This window comes from Callithrix jacchus, chromosome 2, assembly GCF_049354715.1.
Source record: "Callithrix jacchus isolate 240 chromosome 2, calJac240_pri, whole genome shotgun sequence".
Lineage (NCBI taxonomy): Eukaryota > Metazoa > Chordata > Mammalia > Primates > Cebidae > Callithrix > Callithrix jacchus.
The window spans coordinates 134,411,551-134,425,437 of record NC_133503.1 but is presented as its reverse complement, the minus strand read 5'-3'; the positions used below and the strand labels follow the sequence as shown (position 1 = coordinate 134,425,437).

Genomic DNA, 13,887 nt, shown 5'->3' with positions numbered 1-13,887 from the left:
TGTGTAAAAATGGATATGATTCCATTTTCCACAAGAATGCCAGATCTGGTTCCACTTAAATAAGTCTTTATTCCTTAGAGACTGGTTTTTCTTACAAATAGTACTATAGTACTCATTGTTAATTTTTCTTTCATGTATTTGAACTCTTTATAAAGGTTTCCATTGGGCATCATATTTCCGAAATGTTTTTCAAACTGGGAAAAGGCCTGGAAGAACTAATCCAAAGGGCATGAACTCCAGTCTCTCAGGGGTGTCCAAGGGAGAGAATACAGTCATGGATTCATAGTTTGTTTCTGGTTGAGCCAGTAAAGCCCCTTCCTCATCCCTTTTTTCCGTTTATCACTAAAGACAGGAAGTTAAAAACCATGACATCAGGCTGCTAAAAGCCTAAAACAAACAAACCAAAGCAACAATAAAGTAAGTCAGGTTGAACAAGCTTGCTTGATTCTTGCTTCTCATTTCTCTCCACCCCTATGGAAAAAGCAAACTCAATGCCTCTTTCTTTCTTTCAGAGCCTGGCATTTTCACCTCTATCAGACCCTACTACCATCTTGAAGGCACCACCCCCTGAGAACCTTGTTTCTTTGGCAATTCTGCTGCTCACAATATGGGCCAGTCTACTCCCAGGAAGAGCTTGCACTTCCTGTATTCATGAATCCCACATGCACTTACTGCTAATCACCACAAAATCTCTTAGAGCTCTCTGTAACAACTCAGGGATTCCAACTGTTGATTTAAGCAATATTCCTTTAGAAAGCGTTGGGTTTGGTTTTGTTTCCCTTGCTGTGCCCCTTTGCCTCTCCCACTCCTAACAATGTTGACTGGAGTGTGTGACCTAGCAGTCAAAGAGCAACAGGTACAGACCTATCTCAAATTTGTTATTTTTGGGAAAAACAGGAGGTTTCAAGCTGACATTGTGATAGGGAAATGGAAAGTACATTCAAGGCTAATAATAGTATTTGGGAGACCTTATTTCTAAAATTTAAAAAATCATATATGAGGATGGGAAGAACTCCCCGCTGAAAGTCAAAAACAGTCATTCATTTTGGAAATAACTGACTTACTAACATTGCCAGCTATTGAAAGCAGATGATTTTCTCTTTCTGGCAGTATTCTTGTTTCTCCCATTTATATCTCACCAAGAGGTGTAAACACAGGATATGTTTTTTAATCCCTTGAAAAAGTGCTATCTTTGCTTAACCAGAAGATATTCTTAAAAACACCAAAACATCTCTTAAAGAAAATTGCTTCCTTATTTAATTGTAGACATCTAATGTCTCGAATATGCCACACATTTTTAAACATCAGGAGAGAACACTTGGTCTTCGACTAGGTTTGCATAGAGTGAATGAACTATAGATGTTCATTTCCATGATTGTACCTTTTAATAACAAAGATCAAACTGCCTTTGGGGCTTGCCGTTTGTGTGAGATACAAAGAAAACTAGGTTCAGTTGACTCTTCATTTGGAACACAAACCCGAATCTCCATCCTACCCCCTGAGAAAATTGCTTACCACTCTGACAAGTGGGCAACAGAAGCAGGAGGCCAGCAGCTGCAAAGATGAAGGCTTTCATTTTGATGACCTGAGTCCCGTTTCTTGAACGTTATGAAATGTGTAAAATCATGGAGCAGTTTCACCTCAGTTCCATCTGTCAGCAGCAAATGGAAGCCTTCCTCTGTCTATAGAAGTTTTCTTTCCTGTGCGGTGCAGGCAAGAAACTTGCCCTGGTCCTCCGTAGGAAAAGGGTGTTTCAGTAAGCATGACTCAGGCAAGCCTCTGAGCATGTTACGTTATCCCTGGAGGAAGGCATTTAACTCTTACCCACCCCTAACAGTCCATTCTGAATAAATGCTGTAATTCTCCCCCAGTATATTTGCATTCAAAGAATGGCCAAAACTATCCAGTACTTTACAGAACTATCCCAAAAACAGATGCTGAGCAGCAGTAAGTTTTGAATCTGTCCCATATTTCATTTCTTATCCATTTTAAAAATGCAGTTCCAGAGTGTAATTTCCACTTAATAAATTAGCCTTTCCTGGATCTTCCCAGCTATTGCAAATCTTATTTCGTAAACACCTTACTTACATAAATTATAAATTAAAGTAATCATGGAAAGAAAACATTTTTTAAGAAATTAAAATTGGGTGCTCAATTACTTTGAACATTTTCCATCGATGTCATATTGATTTGAATTTATCATCAGTGCCTGGCCAGAAGTTGGCTTTTGAGTGGTGGACCTTTTTCTTTGGGGCATAAGAATAGGGTTTGTTCTGGCTTTTTTTTTTTTTTTTTTTTTTTTGCCTTATTTTGATGTGTTTGCAGCCATTCAATAACTCTTAGAGTCAGATAACTGGGGAGACCTCCCAAACAGCATTGTTCAATTAAACTAAAATCGTAGCACATCATTAAAATGAGGAGTGCTCATTAAAATTATTCCATGAGTGCTGGTGAAGAAGTCTACAATAAGATTTTTTTAATAGTGGTAAAATATGCATTACATAAAATATACTGGCTTAACCAGTATTACATGTACAGTCCAGTAATATTAAGTATAGTCACATTGTTGTACCACATACAAGCTTTTATGAATTGTTATATTCTGTAGAGTATGACTTAATATACACTAATGAAAAAACTGCATTATTAGTTAATAAAACTTAAACTTGAAGCCTGACAGCCCGATAGCCTGCTCCTTACAAAATGCAGCAAGAATTAGAAAATACAGAAATACCAAATGTGGGTGAAGGGGAGAAGGAAAGCAAAGCACACTGCCATGTGTGTACCTACGCAACTGTCTTGCATGCTCTGCTCATGTACCCCAAAACCTAAAATCCAATAAAAAATTTAAAAAAAAAAAAAAAGAATTAGAAAATACAAATTTCACATGAGACCTAAAGGCTAGGGATAAGCTAGGAAGCAATTGATCTGTGGAAACCTCTCACATCTTGATTAAATTACATCAGATTAAGATTTTTAGGGTCAAGGTCAGTGTTTAATACCGAAACTAAATAATATATGGTCATACAAACTAAGATAGAATGCTATTATATTGCAGAACTAAAAACGATAAAATATTGACAAAGGGATTTTTTTGTTATTGTTTAATTAGAACTTTTCTGGGAGTTATCTAAATTTAGGAATTTATGACTTGATTTGCGCATGGCCTAGTTTCTGGTCATTTAATTCATTCTTAACTCTTACGTTGAACCTGGCTGTTTAACTGAAGTCAAGGCGTGGCCATCCTGTAAATATGCTACTATTTTCAGAGTTCTGATGAACTACTGAAAAAGCAGACTTGACTGGGCGTGGTGGCTCACTCCTCTTAATCCCAGCACTTTGGGAGGCTGAGCGGGGAGGATCACTTGAGTTCAGGAGTTTGAGACCAGACTGACCAACATGGTGAAACCCAATCTCTACTAAAAATACAAAAATTAGTCAAGCATGGTGGCAGGTACCTGTAATCCCAGCTACTTGGGAGTCTGAGGCAGGAGAATTGCTTGAACCCAGGAGGCAGAGGTTGCAGTGAGCCAGCCTAGGTGATAGAGCAAGGTTCCATCTCAAAAATAAAATAAAATAAAATAAAATAAATAAGAAAAAGCAGACTTCACATTGATAGGATTCAGTTTTTACTCTTGGTTTTACATTTAACTCTAGCAGCCTTTACTTTAATGTGTCATAATTTAAACGGTTGACTTAAATTTATTTGATTTGTAATTTCTCTCTTCAGTTTGGCTTATAAGACTAATACTTTAAGCTCTGAAGTAAGATTGTTACTGCCTTCTCATCTGGATAAAAATTTGTGTGGTGCATCTTCTACAGTGATAAGTTATGAAGGAAGGTAAATACCCTTCAGAAGAACTGAGACACATAAATGAAAGCATAGAGCTTAGTTTTTAGGCTATGCCTGGGGAATGTTGGGTTCTCTTAGATGTTGCAAATAGAGAAAAAATTAGTTCCTACTTGCCTCTCTTGTTGCCTCCTCTAGTCTTCCCCTTTCTATCCTGCTTCCTGTTTGAGCCTCCCCCATCTGTTCTTGAAAATAATGGAAAATCTTGCTGTTGCTTCCCTTGTAGTCTTCCATGTAGCCAGAGGTGATGGCGGAAGCAGGCTCCAAGCCTTCCCCAGAGGACTTCTTTAGCCCAGATGTTGCAGGAAGAAATTACAGATATTTTATCTCATTTTCAGAGCCCTTTCCCATGCATTATCTCATATTAGCCTCTGAGGAAAATAATGTTAAAAGGCTGCCAGAGGAACAAGTGACCATTCCTCCCCTTCCTGCCTCCATCCATCTTAAATCCTAAGTGACGGAGTCGGTGCCAGATCCATCGCCTTTCATTCATCACAGTTGATTTAGGGTTTAGAACACAACGCTTATTCCTACACATAGGTAAAATGTTCCCATTTGTTAAATGTCACACCTTTCCTGAAAATATCTCTGCTGATAAAAATTTACTTGCGATCTCAGACAGGATTTTATAAAACACAGTTTTACCTGGAAGTCCCACTTAGTGTCTGCCCGGGCTGCATTTGTAGCAGGACCATCAGAATCAACCTAAAGTTAAATTGGAATATTTACCTATAATGGGAATCATGCAATACACTTTCATTGCTGCTGTTGCTTCCTTTCTAAAGCTATATTTCACTACTTAGTCTTTGCTCCCCCTGCAACTCAACACCTTTACCATAGGTTAACCCTTTCTTGCCTATTTCTGGATCATGTGTCTGCAGCATATATTGCCCTGATCACATTGTATTATAATTATTTTCTTTCTTTCTTTTCTTTCTTTTTTTTTGTGAGGCAGAGTCCCACTCTGTCACCCAGACTGGAGTTCAGTGGCCTGACCTCGGCTCACTGCAACCTCCACCTCCCAGGTTCAAGCGATTCTCCCTTCTTCCAAGTAGGTAGAACTACAGGCATGCACCACCATGCTTGGCTAAATTTTGTATTTTTAGTAGAGACAGGGTTTCGCCATGTTGGCCAAGCTGGTCTCAAACTCCTGACCTCAAGTGATCCTCCCCACTCAGCCTCCCAAAGTGCTGGGATTACAGGCAGGAGACATGGCGCCAGCTATATGTCTTGACATATCTGTCTCTTACACTACATTGTTAGCTCCTTAAGGACAATCACCATGTTGTTGTTTCTTTTTCATTTTTGTCTCTCTGGTAAATATTGACAATCCCTGTGTTTCTCTCAAATTAAAAATATCCCATGGTAACCTGAGGCACCTTGACATAAAGTTTGGGAACCACATTAATTGAGTGATTGAGGGAGAGAGTATTTGACTAGGGGAGCCCAGGACGATTTTTTCGAGTAGGTAGCATTTGAGTTGAGACCTGAATGGTAAGAAAAACCAACAGCCACACAGTGAGGATAGAGTATTGTGGTCTGAAGGAGACTGCTGCGAAGGTCTAGAACAGGAAGGGGGAGGTAGAGGGGTGTGAGGTGCAGCCAGAGAGGCAGTAGGCAGGGCCATGCGAGTAGAACCCCACTGTCCCTGAGAAGGCAGTTTGTGTTTCCTTCTAACAGCTGGGGAAGCCTTTGGGGAGGGTTTAAGCAGAGGATGGTGTACTGAGATATCTATTTTGAAGAGATCCTCTGGGCTCTCTGTAGAGGGCCACAGTGGTGAGGGCAAGCTTTGATGCAGCAGAACCCGCGAGGGGGCCAGTGCGGCTGTCCAGATGGGAGAGAATGGAGGGCCAAACTAAAGAGTGGCGGGGAAGACGGGCGAAGTGGTCGGGTTTGGGGTCAGCTTCATCAGGAGTGTGTACAGTATATGGCAGAGCTCGGTAGTTGCTGATTAAGAATTTGTGGGAATTATGATTAAATGGCTCCTCAAAAGCAGTTACTAATTCTGTTTCCTCATTATTCACTGTTCTTTCTTTTTATTCTGTGGCATTGTTCCCAGGACTCTGAGAGTGTTTCCAAAGTGCTTTGGCTGGATGAGATACAGCAAGCCGTCGACGAGGCCAACATGGATGAGGACAGAGCGGAACAATGTAAGCCCTCGCCTGCTTTGCTCTTGAAACTTGCCTTTTTGGATTTGGTTATGTGCCTGAAGTCATGCGATCTATAATTTCTGGAAGATTTGGATTCTTACCAAGTTTTAGTTCTTGGATGCATAATTATGCAAAAATTCGTTGGTTTCCCTGTGGTCAGTAATTACACTCTGACTCCAACAAAATTTATCAGTGTTGCTGAACTAAATCCGGAAGGTAAAAGATAGTTTTTAAGCTCTCAAATTTTATAATTGAATCGGATCGGATCCTTTTTTCTTCTTGATTCTTAGAGAACTAGACCATTTCTGCTGAATACCCTTTTTCTCCTTTCCATGCCCTTTATTGTTACCAGCATTTTCCTTAGAAACAGAACCAATAGGAGACCTATGGAGTGGCCAGCTGATCATGGGGCGACTAGCAGTGAAATAGACTGGCAGTCTACTCAATTCTTACTTAATCTGTACAACTGGAAGAGTTCTGGGTCAAGCAAACAGAAGACTGCCTTGCACCATAAAAATAGTCACAGACCCGCAATCATTTCCCAGAATGGGACCAGTTTACAAACCCAGAACCCCTCAAATGAAGGGAACGCCAGATTGGCTTGAGGAGGAACTCAGCTACACTACCAAAAATTTATACTGTTAGTCTTTCTTCCAGCCTTCCCCAAAGGGATGTATGACCTTTTACCAGGGTGACTGTACTTAGGAGAAAGGACATCATCAGACTTTTGGAAATTAATGGACACTTGCTCTGAATTGGCACTAATTCCAGGAGACCCAAAACATCACTGGTCCACCAGTCAATGTAGGGGTTTATGGAGGTCAGGTGATCAACAGAATATTAGCTCAGATCCATCTCACAGTGGGTCCCCAAACCCCTTCTGTGGTTACTTCCCCAGTTCTGGGGTGCATAATTGGAATAGGCATAATCAGCAACTGGCAGGATCCCCACATTGGTTCAAATGATGAAAGTGTTTAACCCTCTGTTTTTGAGGAGGAATAATATGAAAATTCACATGATAGTCTGAAATAGCTTCTAAATTGATACACTAACATCATCCATATATAAATTAAAATACGACTCCTAAAATTATAATTCATTAACCTGCCAACTCATGGCATAGTTAGAATCTATTTGGTTGTATCAAGTCACAGAAGGTTCTTAAGATAATTTTGTCCTCCACAGGTGGGCTTTTCAACCTCGGAAGTATCTGTGAGAAACATCTGGGCTTTATTTCCTTAGCTTAGAAAAATATGTGTATTTTTCTAACCTGAGCTTTTATTCCCTAAGGAACTTTGACGTCTTTCCTTTCTAGCATGACTTAAGAAGAAAATAATAAAGTGGAGGTGTGTATATAAGAGATTTCAACTGAAATATAAAACCAAAGGAAGCCATAGTCTGAAGAGACACTTTTGAGAAATTAGATTGTAATGTAGGCATTCAAATAGCCTAAAATGGTTATGATTTATCTCTTAGAAATCAAACCAATTTAGAAGGTTTTTATTTCTTGTATGCATTGTTGTTCTTACATTTTGTCTTCAAATGTTGATTCTGTTTTTCACATTGAGATTGATGGTTCTATTGAGTATAAAAGTAAGAGGTTTCCTCAAATGTATGATTTTGTACTGTGTACTTGCCCATCTAAAAATCCTATCATTTCCCTCTGTCCTGTCCCTCAGAAGAGCTGATGTACTTTATTTTACTATATATAACAACAAAAAAGATTTTCCAAAGTTAAAACTACCTATGAGAATTTTCCAATTTTCCACAAGAATTTAACCTTTTAAAACATTCTTCACTCTTTGCATGAAGACTTGAAACAGATTGTGGTCATGCACTATAAGCATCAAACGCACTCTCAGATAAGATGATAAAAGAAAATGTGTTGGCCCATTTATGTTACCACCAGCAAGGTTTTAAAGGGCAGAGTAACTCAAGCCTCTTTCAGTTTGGCCCAGTGTTGACATTCACTGGAGTATCTTGCTTGCTTAAAGTAGATTTGCCTCTACTTTTGATTCCTTAGGGCAGTCTTTCTCTATGTTTTTCTCATTACAGCACCCTAAGGAATCTTTTTAGACAGTTTTTTCTCTAATCCTTACCATGAAATTTTAATGCCACAGATATATTGTATACCTGTTTATGTGCCATATGAAGATCTGTAATTTATACATAAAGAGGTTTGTTTCACTCCCTACAGGAACCAATTTTTGCCTCATTGGGGGTTATATCAATCACCTCCACTATGATTGTGTGCCTTAAGAGAACCTGCTGGTATATGGCTTAAGATGAAAAGCAAACGTTTTTTGGATCTCTTAGGAGATTTATGGGAGGTTTCTTAATTTGTTCCTTAGCAGAGACATACCTGACTTTCTGGAGTGAAAGTCATCTATCTGATACCTCTAACTATCTGGAACTTAGCCACAAATCACAGATTAAGAAAAAAGCAATCAAAATAGATATCTCAACACAAGCAATGAAGTTAATCTACTTTATTCACTGAGGACCCCTCAGATACACACTTTGAAGCCTGTTGATTTTTTTCTCAAGCAGAACTCCATTGTCTTTGGTAGTTTCCTTTCCTCGTTGTTTCTAACTCAGAGCACATCAGAAGCCACAAATCACAAGGCAGTAAAGTGCTTAAACTGCCATAGACAGGCACACTGATGTCAGTAGAAAGTGACAGCTGACAGTGAAGGAAGAAGGAAAAACTAAGAAGCACAGGGGTTAGAGGCCATTTCGTGCAGGAGCCAATAAGCTCAAACACTTCTGCAGTCCTTGAAAATAGCACTCACTGTATTATAGCACTGCACATTTTTAATGACACAAAGGACTCTTCTGGAAGGTCTCAGCAGACATTAAGCACCTACTTTATACCAGAGACTTTGGATAAAATAAGGAGCAATTACGTCTGTCCTGTTAGGATTTTCTCTAAGGCATGTTTTAGAATTTCATCGAAAATGGTTCTATAAAGATGAGAGTTGGTCCATAAAGGAATTAGCTTTAGTTATCTGGAAATTGACCTGTGAACCAACTCATCAATACTCAGTGATAATATACACAAAAAATGTGTGCCTTTTATAATATCATCTTTCAAGGACAATGCGTTTTATTGGGTTAGATGACGCTATCACATGTAGTTCTTGTGAGTATTTTTGTCATTTTTTGTTCCTTGGGCTTCTCTCATACCATAAACTTCTCAATTGCCAGTACTCTATTTTCTCTCTCCTACAAAGCTTTCCTGGAGAAGAGGAAAGGGCGATGTCCACCCATTTCCCATTAGCCTCTATAAGCATAAGAACATACTGCCATAGGCTTTGTTCAACACCCACCGGAGTTTGCTAGAGAAGTTCTCCCTTAGTCTTTATGTGCTCCTCCAGATTTCCCTTTAACCTTCATAGTGCTGTGCACATGTGAACATAATTTGATGACAACAAATTGTAATTTAATACTCGCAGAGTTTGATGTACATGTAAGAATAAAAAAGTATCCATGTCTCCCTTCTCTTTACATCACGATGTTTTTCATGTAGGAAGTATTTTATCTTGGCTTCTTTCATTTTTCTGGTTCTACTTTTCTAACTCAATGCATTTACTGGTTGTGAAAACGCTAGTCCTATTGATTGGACATTCTTACCTGAAATTAAAGTGGGAAATAATTCACTAAGTTAACTTTTCTTAGACTACCAAGAGTTTCATATGGTTTTGTTAATGAGGAGAGGTAGAAATTTGCAATGGGATGAAATGCTTGTTAGGTCTAAATTGGTTCCAGAATTAAGTTTTAGGACTCCATTCCACCTATCCACCAGCTCTGCTTTTCTAGAACACTTGTTTAGGTTGTGTATAACAATTTTGCTAAATATATTAGCACTATACAAGAGAACACCAGGATTTCCATAACTTAAAAAGCATTTCGCGGCACAAGGTGAGGGTCTCGGATACTGTTTCTCGTTTTTATCACATAGATGGAATAGCCCTGCTGCAAAGATGGTCAACGTACCTAAAACCCGAAGAACCTTCTATAAGAAGTGTGGCAAGCATTGGCCTCACAAGGTGACACCATGTAAGAAGGGCAAGGATTCCTTGTATGCCCAGGGAAAGAGGTGGTATGATCAGAGCCAGAGTGGCTATGGTGGGAAGACAAAGCCAATTTTCCAGAATAAGGCTAAGACCACAAAGAAGATTGTGCTAAGGCTGGAATGTGTTGAGCCTAACTGCAGATCCAAGAGGATGCTGGCCATTAAGAAATGCAAGCATTTTGGACTGGGAGGAGATAAGAGAAAGGGCCAAGTGATCCAGTTCTAAACTTTGGGATATTTTTAACTTTGAAGAGAAATTGTTGAAGCCATAGAAAAATTACCTGTAGGATAATAAATACTGTGATATGCAAAAACAACAAAAAATATGTCTTGTTTATCCTAAAGTAAACAAATGTTTTTATAAAACTAGTTCTCAAATATGTGTTAATGGCCTAGGTTAGAGCTACGTATCTACTGGGGTGTGTATTCACCCCATGTCATAGACTACTACAGCAAACTAGTTCCTCTATACCACATATGAGTAACCAGAAAAGACTCTTGTTTTTAATAAACCATGCTCAAAAGAGGCTTTTAGGAGAGATCCAAGATGGCTGATCACTAGCAGCTCGGGATTGTAGCTCCCAGTGAAAGCACAGAGAACAAGAGGACGCCACACTTTCAGACAAATTTTTGTTACTCATGGACCAGGAGATTCCCAGTGGAGGAGCCCCACGGGTCGCCAGCACGTCTCTTGTGGCCGGCGCTATGGTTTTGCTGATGCCTCGGTTCTTGGTGCAGAGTAAACAGGACTGGCTGACGTTTGGAGCTCCGGGAAGGCAGAGTCGCCTATTCAGCTGACTGAAGGATGGACTCAAGAAGGAAGCCAGACCAGAGATTCCCGGGCAGAAAAGCACCACGAATCTTAGTGCCACTGTTTTAGCCGGTGCAGTGGGTTGCTCAGATTCCGGTGCTGGGAATCAATAAATTGGATGTCCACTCAGAAACCTAATTAGAAAGTTGGTAATTACAAAGACAACAGATGGATAAATTTATAATGAAGGGAAGAAACCAGCCTAAAAAGGCTGAGAATACCCAGAATCAGAATGCCTCTCCCTCTACAGGGGATAACAGTTCCTCATCAGCAACGGAACAAGGCCTGATGGAGAACAAGTGTGTTCCATTAACAGAAGTAGGCTTCAGAAGGTGGATGATAAGAAACTTCTGGGAGTTAAAAGAACTTGTTCTAACCCAATGCAAAGAAACTGAGAACTTTGAAAAAAGGTTTGACGAAATGCTAACAAGAATAGACAACATAGAGATAAATATAAGTGAATTAATGGAGTTGAAAAACACAACTCAAGAACTTCGTGAAGTATGCATAAGTTTTAACAGCCAAATTGATCAAACAGAAGAAAGGATATCAGAGGTCAAAGACCAACTTAATGAAATAAAACGAAAAGACAAGAATAGCGAAAAAAGGATAAAAAGAAATGAGCAAAGTCTCCAAGAAATATGGGACTATGTGAAAAGACCTATCTATGTTTGATAGGTGTACCTGAATGCCACGAAGAGAATGAATCCAAGCTGGAAAATACTCTTCAGGATATTATTCAGGAAAACTTCCCCAACCTAGCAAGGCAGCACAATATTCAACTCCAGGTAATACAGAGAACACCACAGAGATATTCCTCAAGAAGAGCAACCCCAAGGCACATAATCATTGGATTCACCAGGGTTGAAATGAAGGAGAAAATACTAAGGGCAACTAGAGAGAAAGGTCAGGTTACCCACAAAGGGAAGCCTATTAGACTCACAGCAGATCTCTCAGCAGAAACCCTACAAGCCAATAGAGAGTGGGGGGTCAATATTCAACATCCTTAAAGAAAAGAACTTTCCACCCAGAATTTCATATCCAGCCAAACTAAGCTTCACAAGCGAAGAAAAACATAAAATCTTTTGTGAACAAGCAAGTACTCAGAGATTTCATCACCACCAAGCCTGCTTTACAAGTGCTTCTGAAAGAAGCATTACACATAGAAAGGAACAACCAGTATTAGCCTTTCGAAAAATAACCAAAAAGTAAAAAGCATCAACATAATAAAGAATTTACATCAACTAATTGGCAAAACAGCTAGCTAACATCAAATGGCAGTAATAAACTCACATATATTATTATCGATACTAAATTTAAATCTACTAAATCCCCCAATCAAAAGACACAGCCAAAACCCACTGGTATGTTGCATCCGGATCCATCCCATATACAAGGATACACAAAGATTCAAAACAAAGGGATGGAGAAAGATTTACCAACCAAATGGAGAGCATAAATAAATAAATAAATAAATAAATAAAAAGCAGGAGTTACAATTCTCACCTCTGATAAAGTAGATTTTAAAGCAACAAAGATCAAAAGAGGCAAAGATGGTAAAAGGATCAATGCGACAAGAAGAGCTAATGATCCTAAATATATATGCACCCAATACATGAGCACCCAGATACATAAGACTTATAAAGAGACTTCATCAATATTAGATAGATCAACAAGACAGAAAATCAACAAGGATATCCAGGACTTGAACTCAGATACAGAACAAGTAAACTTAATAAACATTTATAGAACTCTCCACTTTAAATACACAAAATATACACTCTTATCAGTACCATATCACACCCACTCACAGGTTTAAATGAAATATTGGTTGGCTACTTGTTTGTTATTTTCTTCCCTCATCTTTTCCTGTCTCCATTATTAAGCACAATTATTGGCATAAAAGAGGTTTTCAATACCCATTTTTAGACTGCATTCTAGCCTGGGCAATAAAGCAGTACTCCTGTTCTCTCTCCCTCTTCCTCTTCCTCTTTCTTCCTGTCTTTCATTCTTTTTTTTCTTTTTTCTTCCTTTCTCTCTTTCTTTTTTTTTTATTTCTCTTTTTCTTTAAAATAAATAAATAAACCATGCTCTGTGTTATCTAATTCTTCTATGGACTAAACTAGTAGGTGAATTTGTGATTGTCTTGGGCATATGTGGGACATATTCTCAAAGGATGAAAATATTTGATCCTAATGCATTCCTAAGAAGTTGAATTATATATTTGCATGTCTTGAAGTAAGTGGAAGATAACCATTAACAAGAAACCTTTTTTTTTTTTTCAATTACAAAGGGGTTACTCTGGTGGTTGATGTTAATCAGTGTTTGGAAGGAAAAAACTCAAGTGATATTTTGTCTGCATTGAAGTCTTCCACTTGCAATGCAAATGACATAATCCCGGAATGTGCTGACAGATACTATGATGCCCTTGCAAAGGCAAAAGAGCTCAAATCTGAAACAGGTAAGTTTGTTTGTTATTTAGCACAAACTACATATTTTAAATATAATTTCTGTGTTATTGTATTTTCTTAATTTTAAGACAAGTATTGCTTTCTTGTTTAATATCTTACTTTTTTTATTGTACTTTAAGTTCTGGGGTACAGAATGTGCAGGTTTGTTACATAGGTATACACGTGCCATGATGGTTTGCTACATCTGTCCCCGCTTCATCTACATTAGATATTTCTCCTAATGCTATCCCTCCCCAATCTCTCTCCCTAACCCCTGCTATCCCTCCCCTAGCCATCCACCCACTGACAGGCCCCAGTATATGATATTCCCTGCCCTGTGCCCATGTGTTCTCATTGTTCAACATCCACTAATGAGTGAGAACATGTGGTGTTTGGTTTTCTGTTCTTGTGTCAGTTTGCTGAGAATGCTGGTTTCCAGCTTCATCCATGTCCCTGCAAAAGACGTGAACTCATCCTTTTCTATGGCTGCATAGTATTCCATGGTGTATATGTTCCACATTTTCTTTATCCAGTCTGTCATTGATGGGCAT

The 13,887-nt window shown here is 38.8% G+C and overlaps 3 protein-coding genes across 12 annotated transcripts in view; 2 read left to right on the top strand and 1 right to left on the bottom strand.

Annotated features, from left to right (window-relative positions):
• The window catches only part of IQGAP2 (IQ motif containing GTPase activating protein 2), a 315,054-nt gene that overhangs the window by 215,677 nt on the left and 85,490 nt on the right, over nucleotides 1-13,887 (top strand). For all 8 annotated transcript variants that reach the window (XM_002744847.6, XM_035291370.3, XM_035291369.3 and 5 more), the window contains 2 exons: nucleotides 5,910-6,000; nucleotides 13,180-13,347. In XM_002744847.6, the coding sequence (XP_002744893.2) occupies nucleotides 5,910-6,000; nucleotides 13,180-13,347 (259 nt within the window). The remainder of the gene's footprint in view (nucleotides 1-5,909; nucleotides 6,001-13,179; nucleotides 13,348-13,887) is intronic.
• Nucleotides 1-13,887, bottom strand: part of F2RL2 (coagulation factor II thrombin receptor like 2) — a 40,459-nt gene that overhangs the window by 6,097 nt on the left and 20,475 nt on the right. Inside the window, exon 1 of one of the 3 annotated variants that reach the window (XM_008991916.5) lies at nucleotides 1,516-1,704. The exons of the other annotated variants lie outside the window; for them this stretch is intronic. Coding sequence (XP_008990164.1) covers nucleotides 1,516-1,576 — 61 coding nt within the window. The 5' untranslated portion in view covers nucleotides 1,577-1,704. Of the gene's footprint in view, nucleotides 1-1,515; nucleotides 1,705-13,887 lie in introns of those variants that run through there. 3 annotated transcript variants of the gene reach the window in all.
• On the top strand, nucleotides 9,850-10,439 carry LOC103791541 (large ribosomal subunit protein eL42-like). Its single transcript, XM_078365321.1, has one exon. The coding sequence runs from the start codon at nucleotides 9,984-9,986 to the stop codon at nucleotides 10,299-10,301; it is 318 nt and encodes a 105-aa protein (XP_078221447.1). The 5' UTR covers nucleotides 9,850-9,983; the 3' UTR covers nucleotides 10,302-10,439.

Bases quoted from the DNA above. Each gene is read 5' to 3' on its own strand.
- LOC103791541 (XM_078365321.1), top strand. From the start codon at position 9,984: ATGGTCAACGTACCTAAAACCCGAAGAACCTTCTATAAGAAGTGTGGC.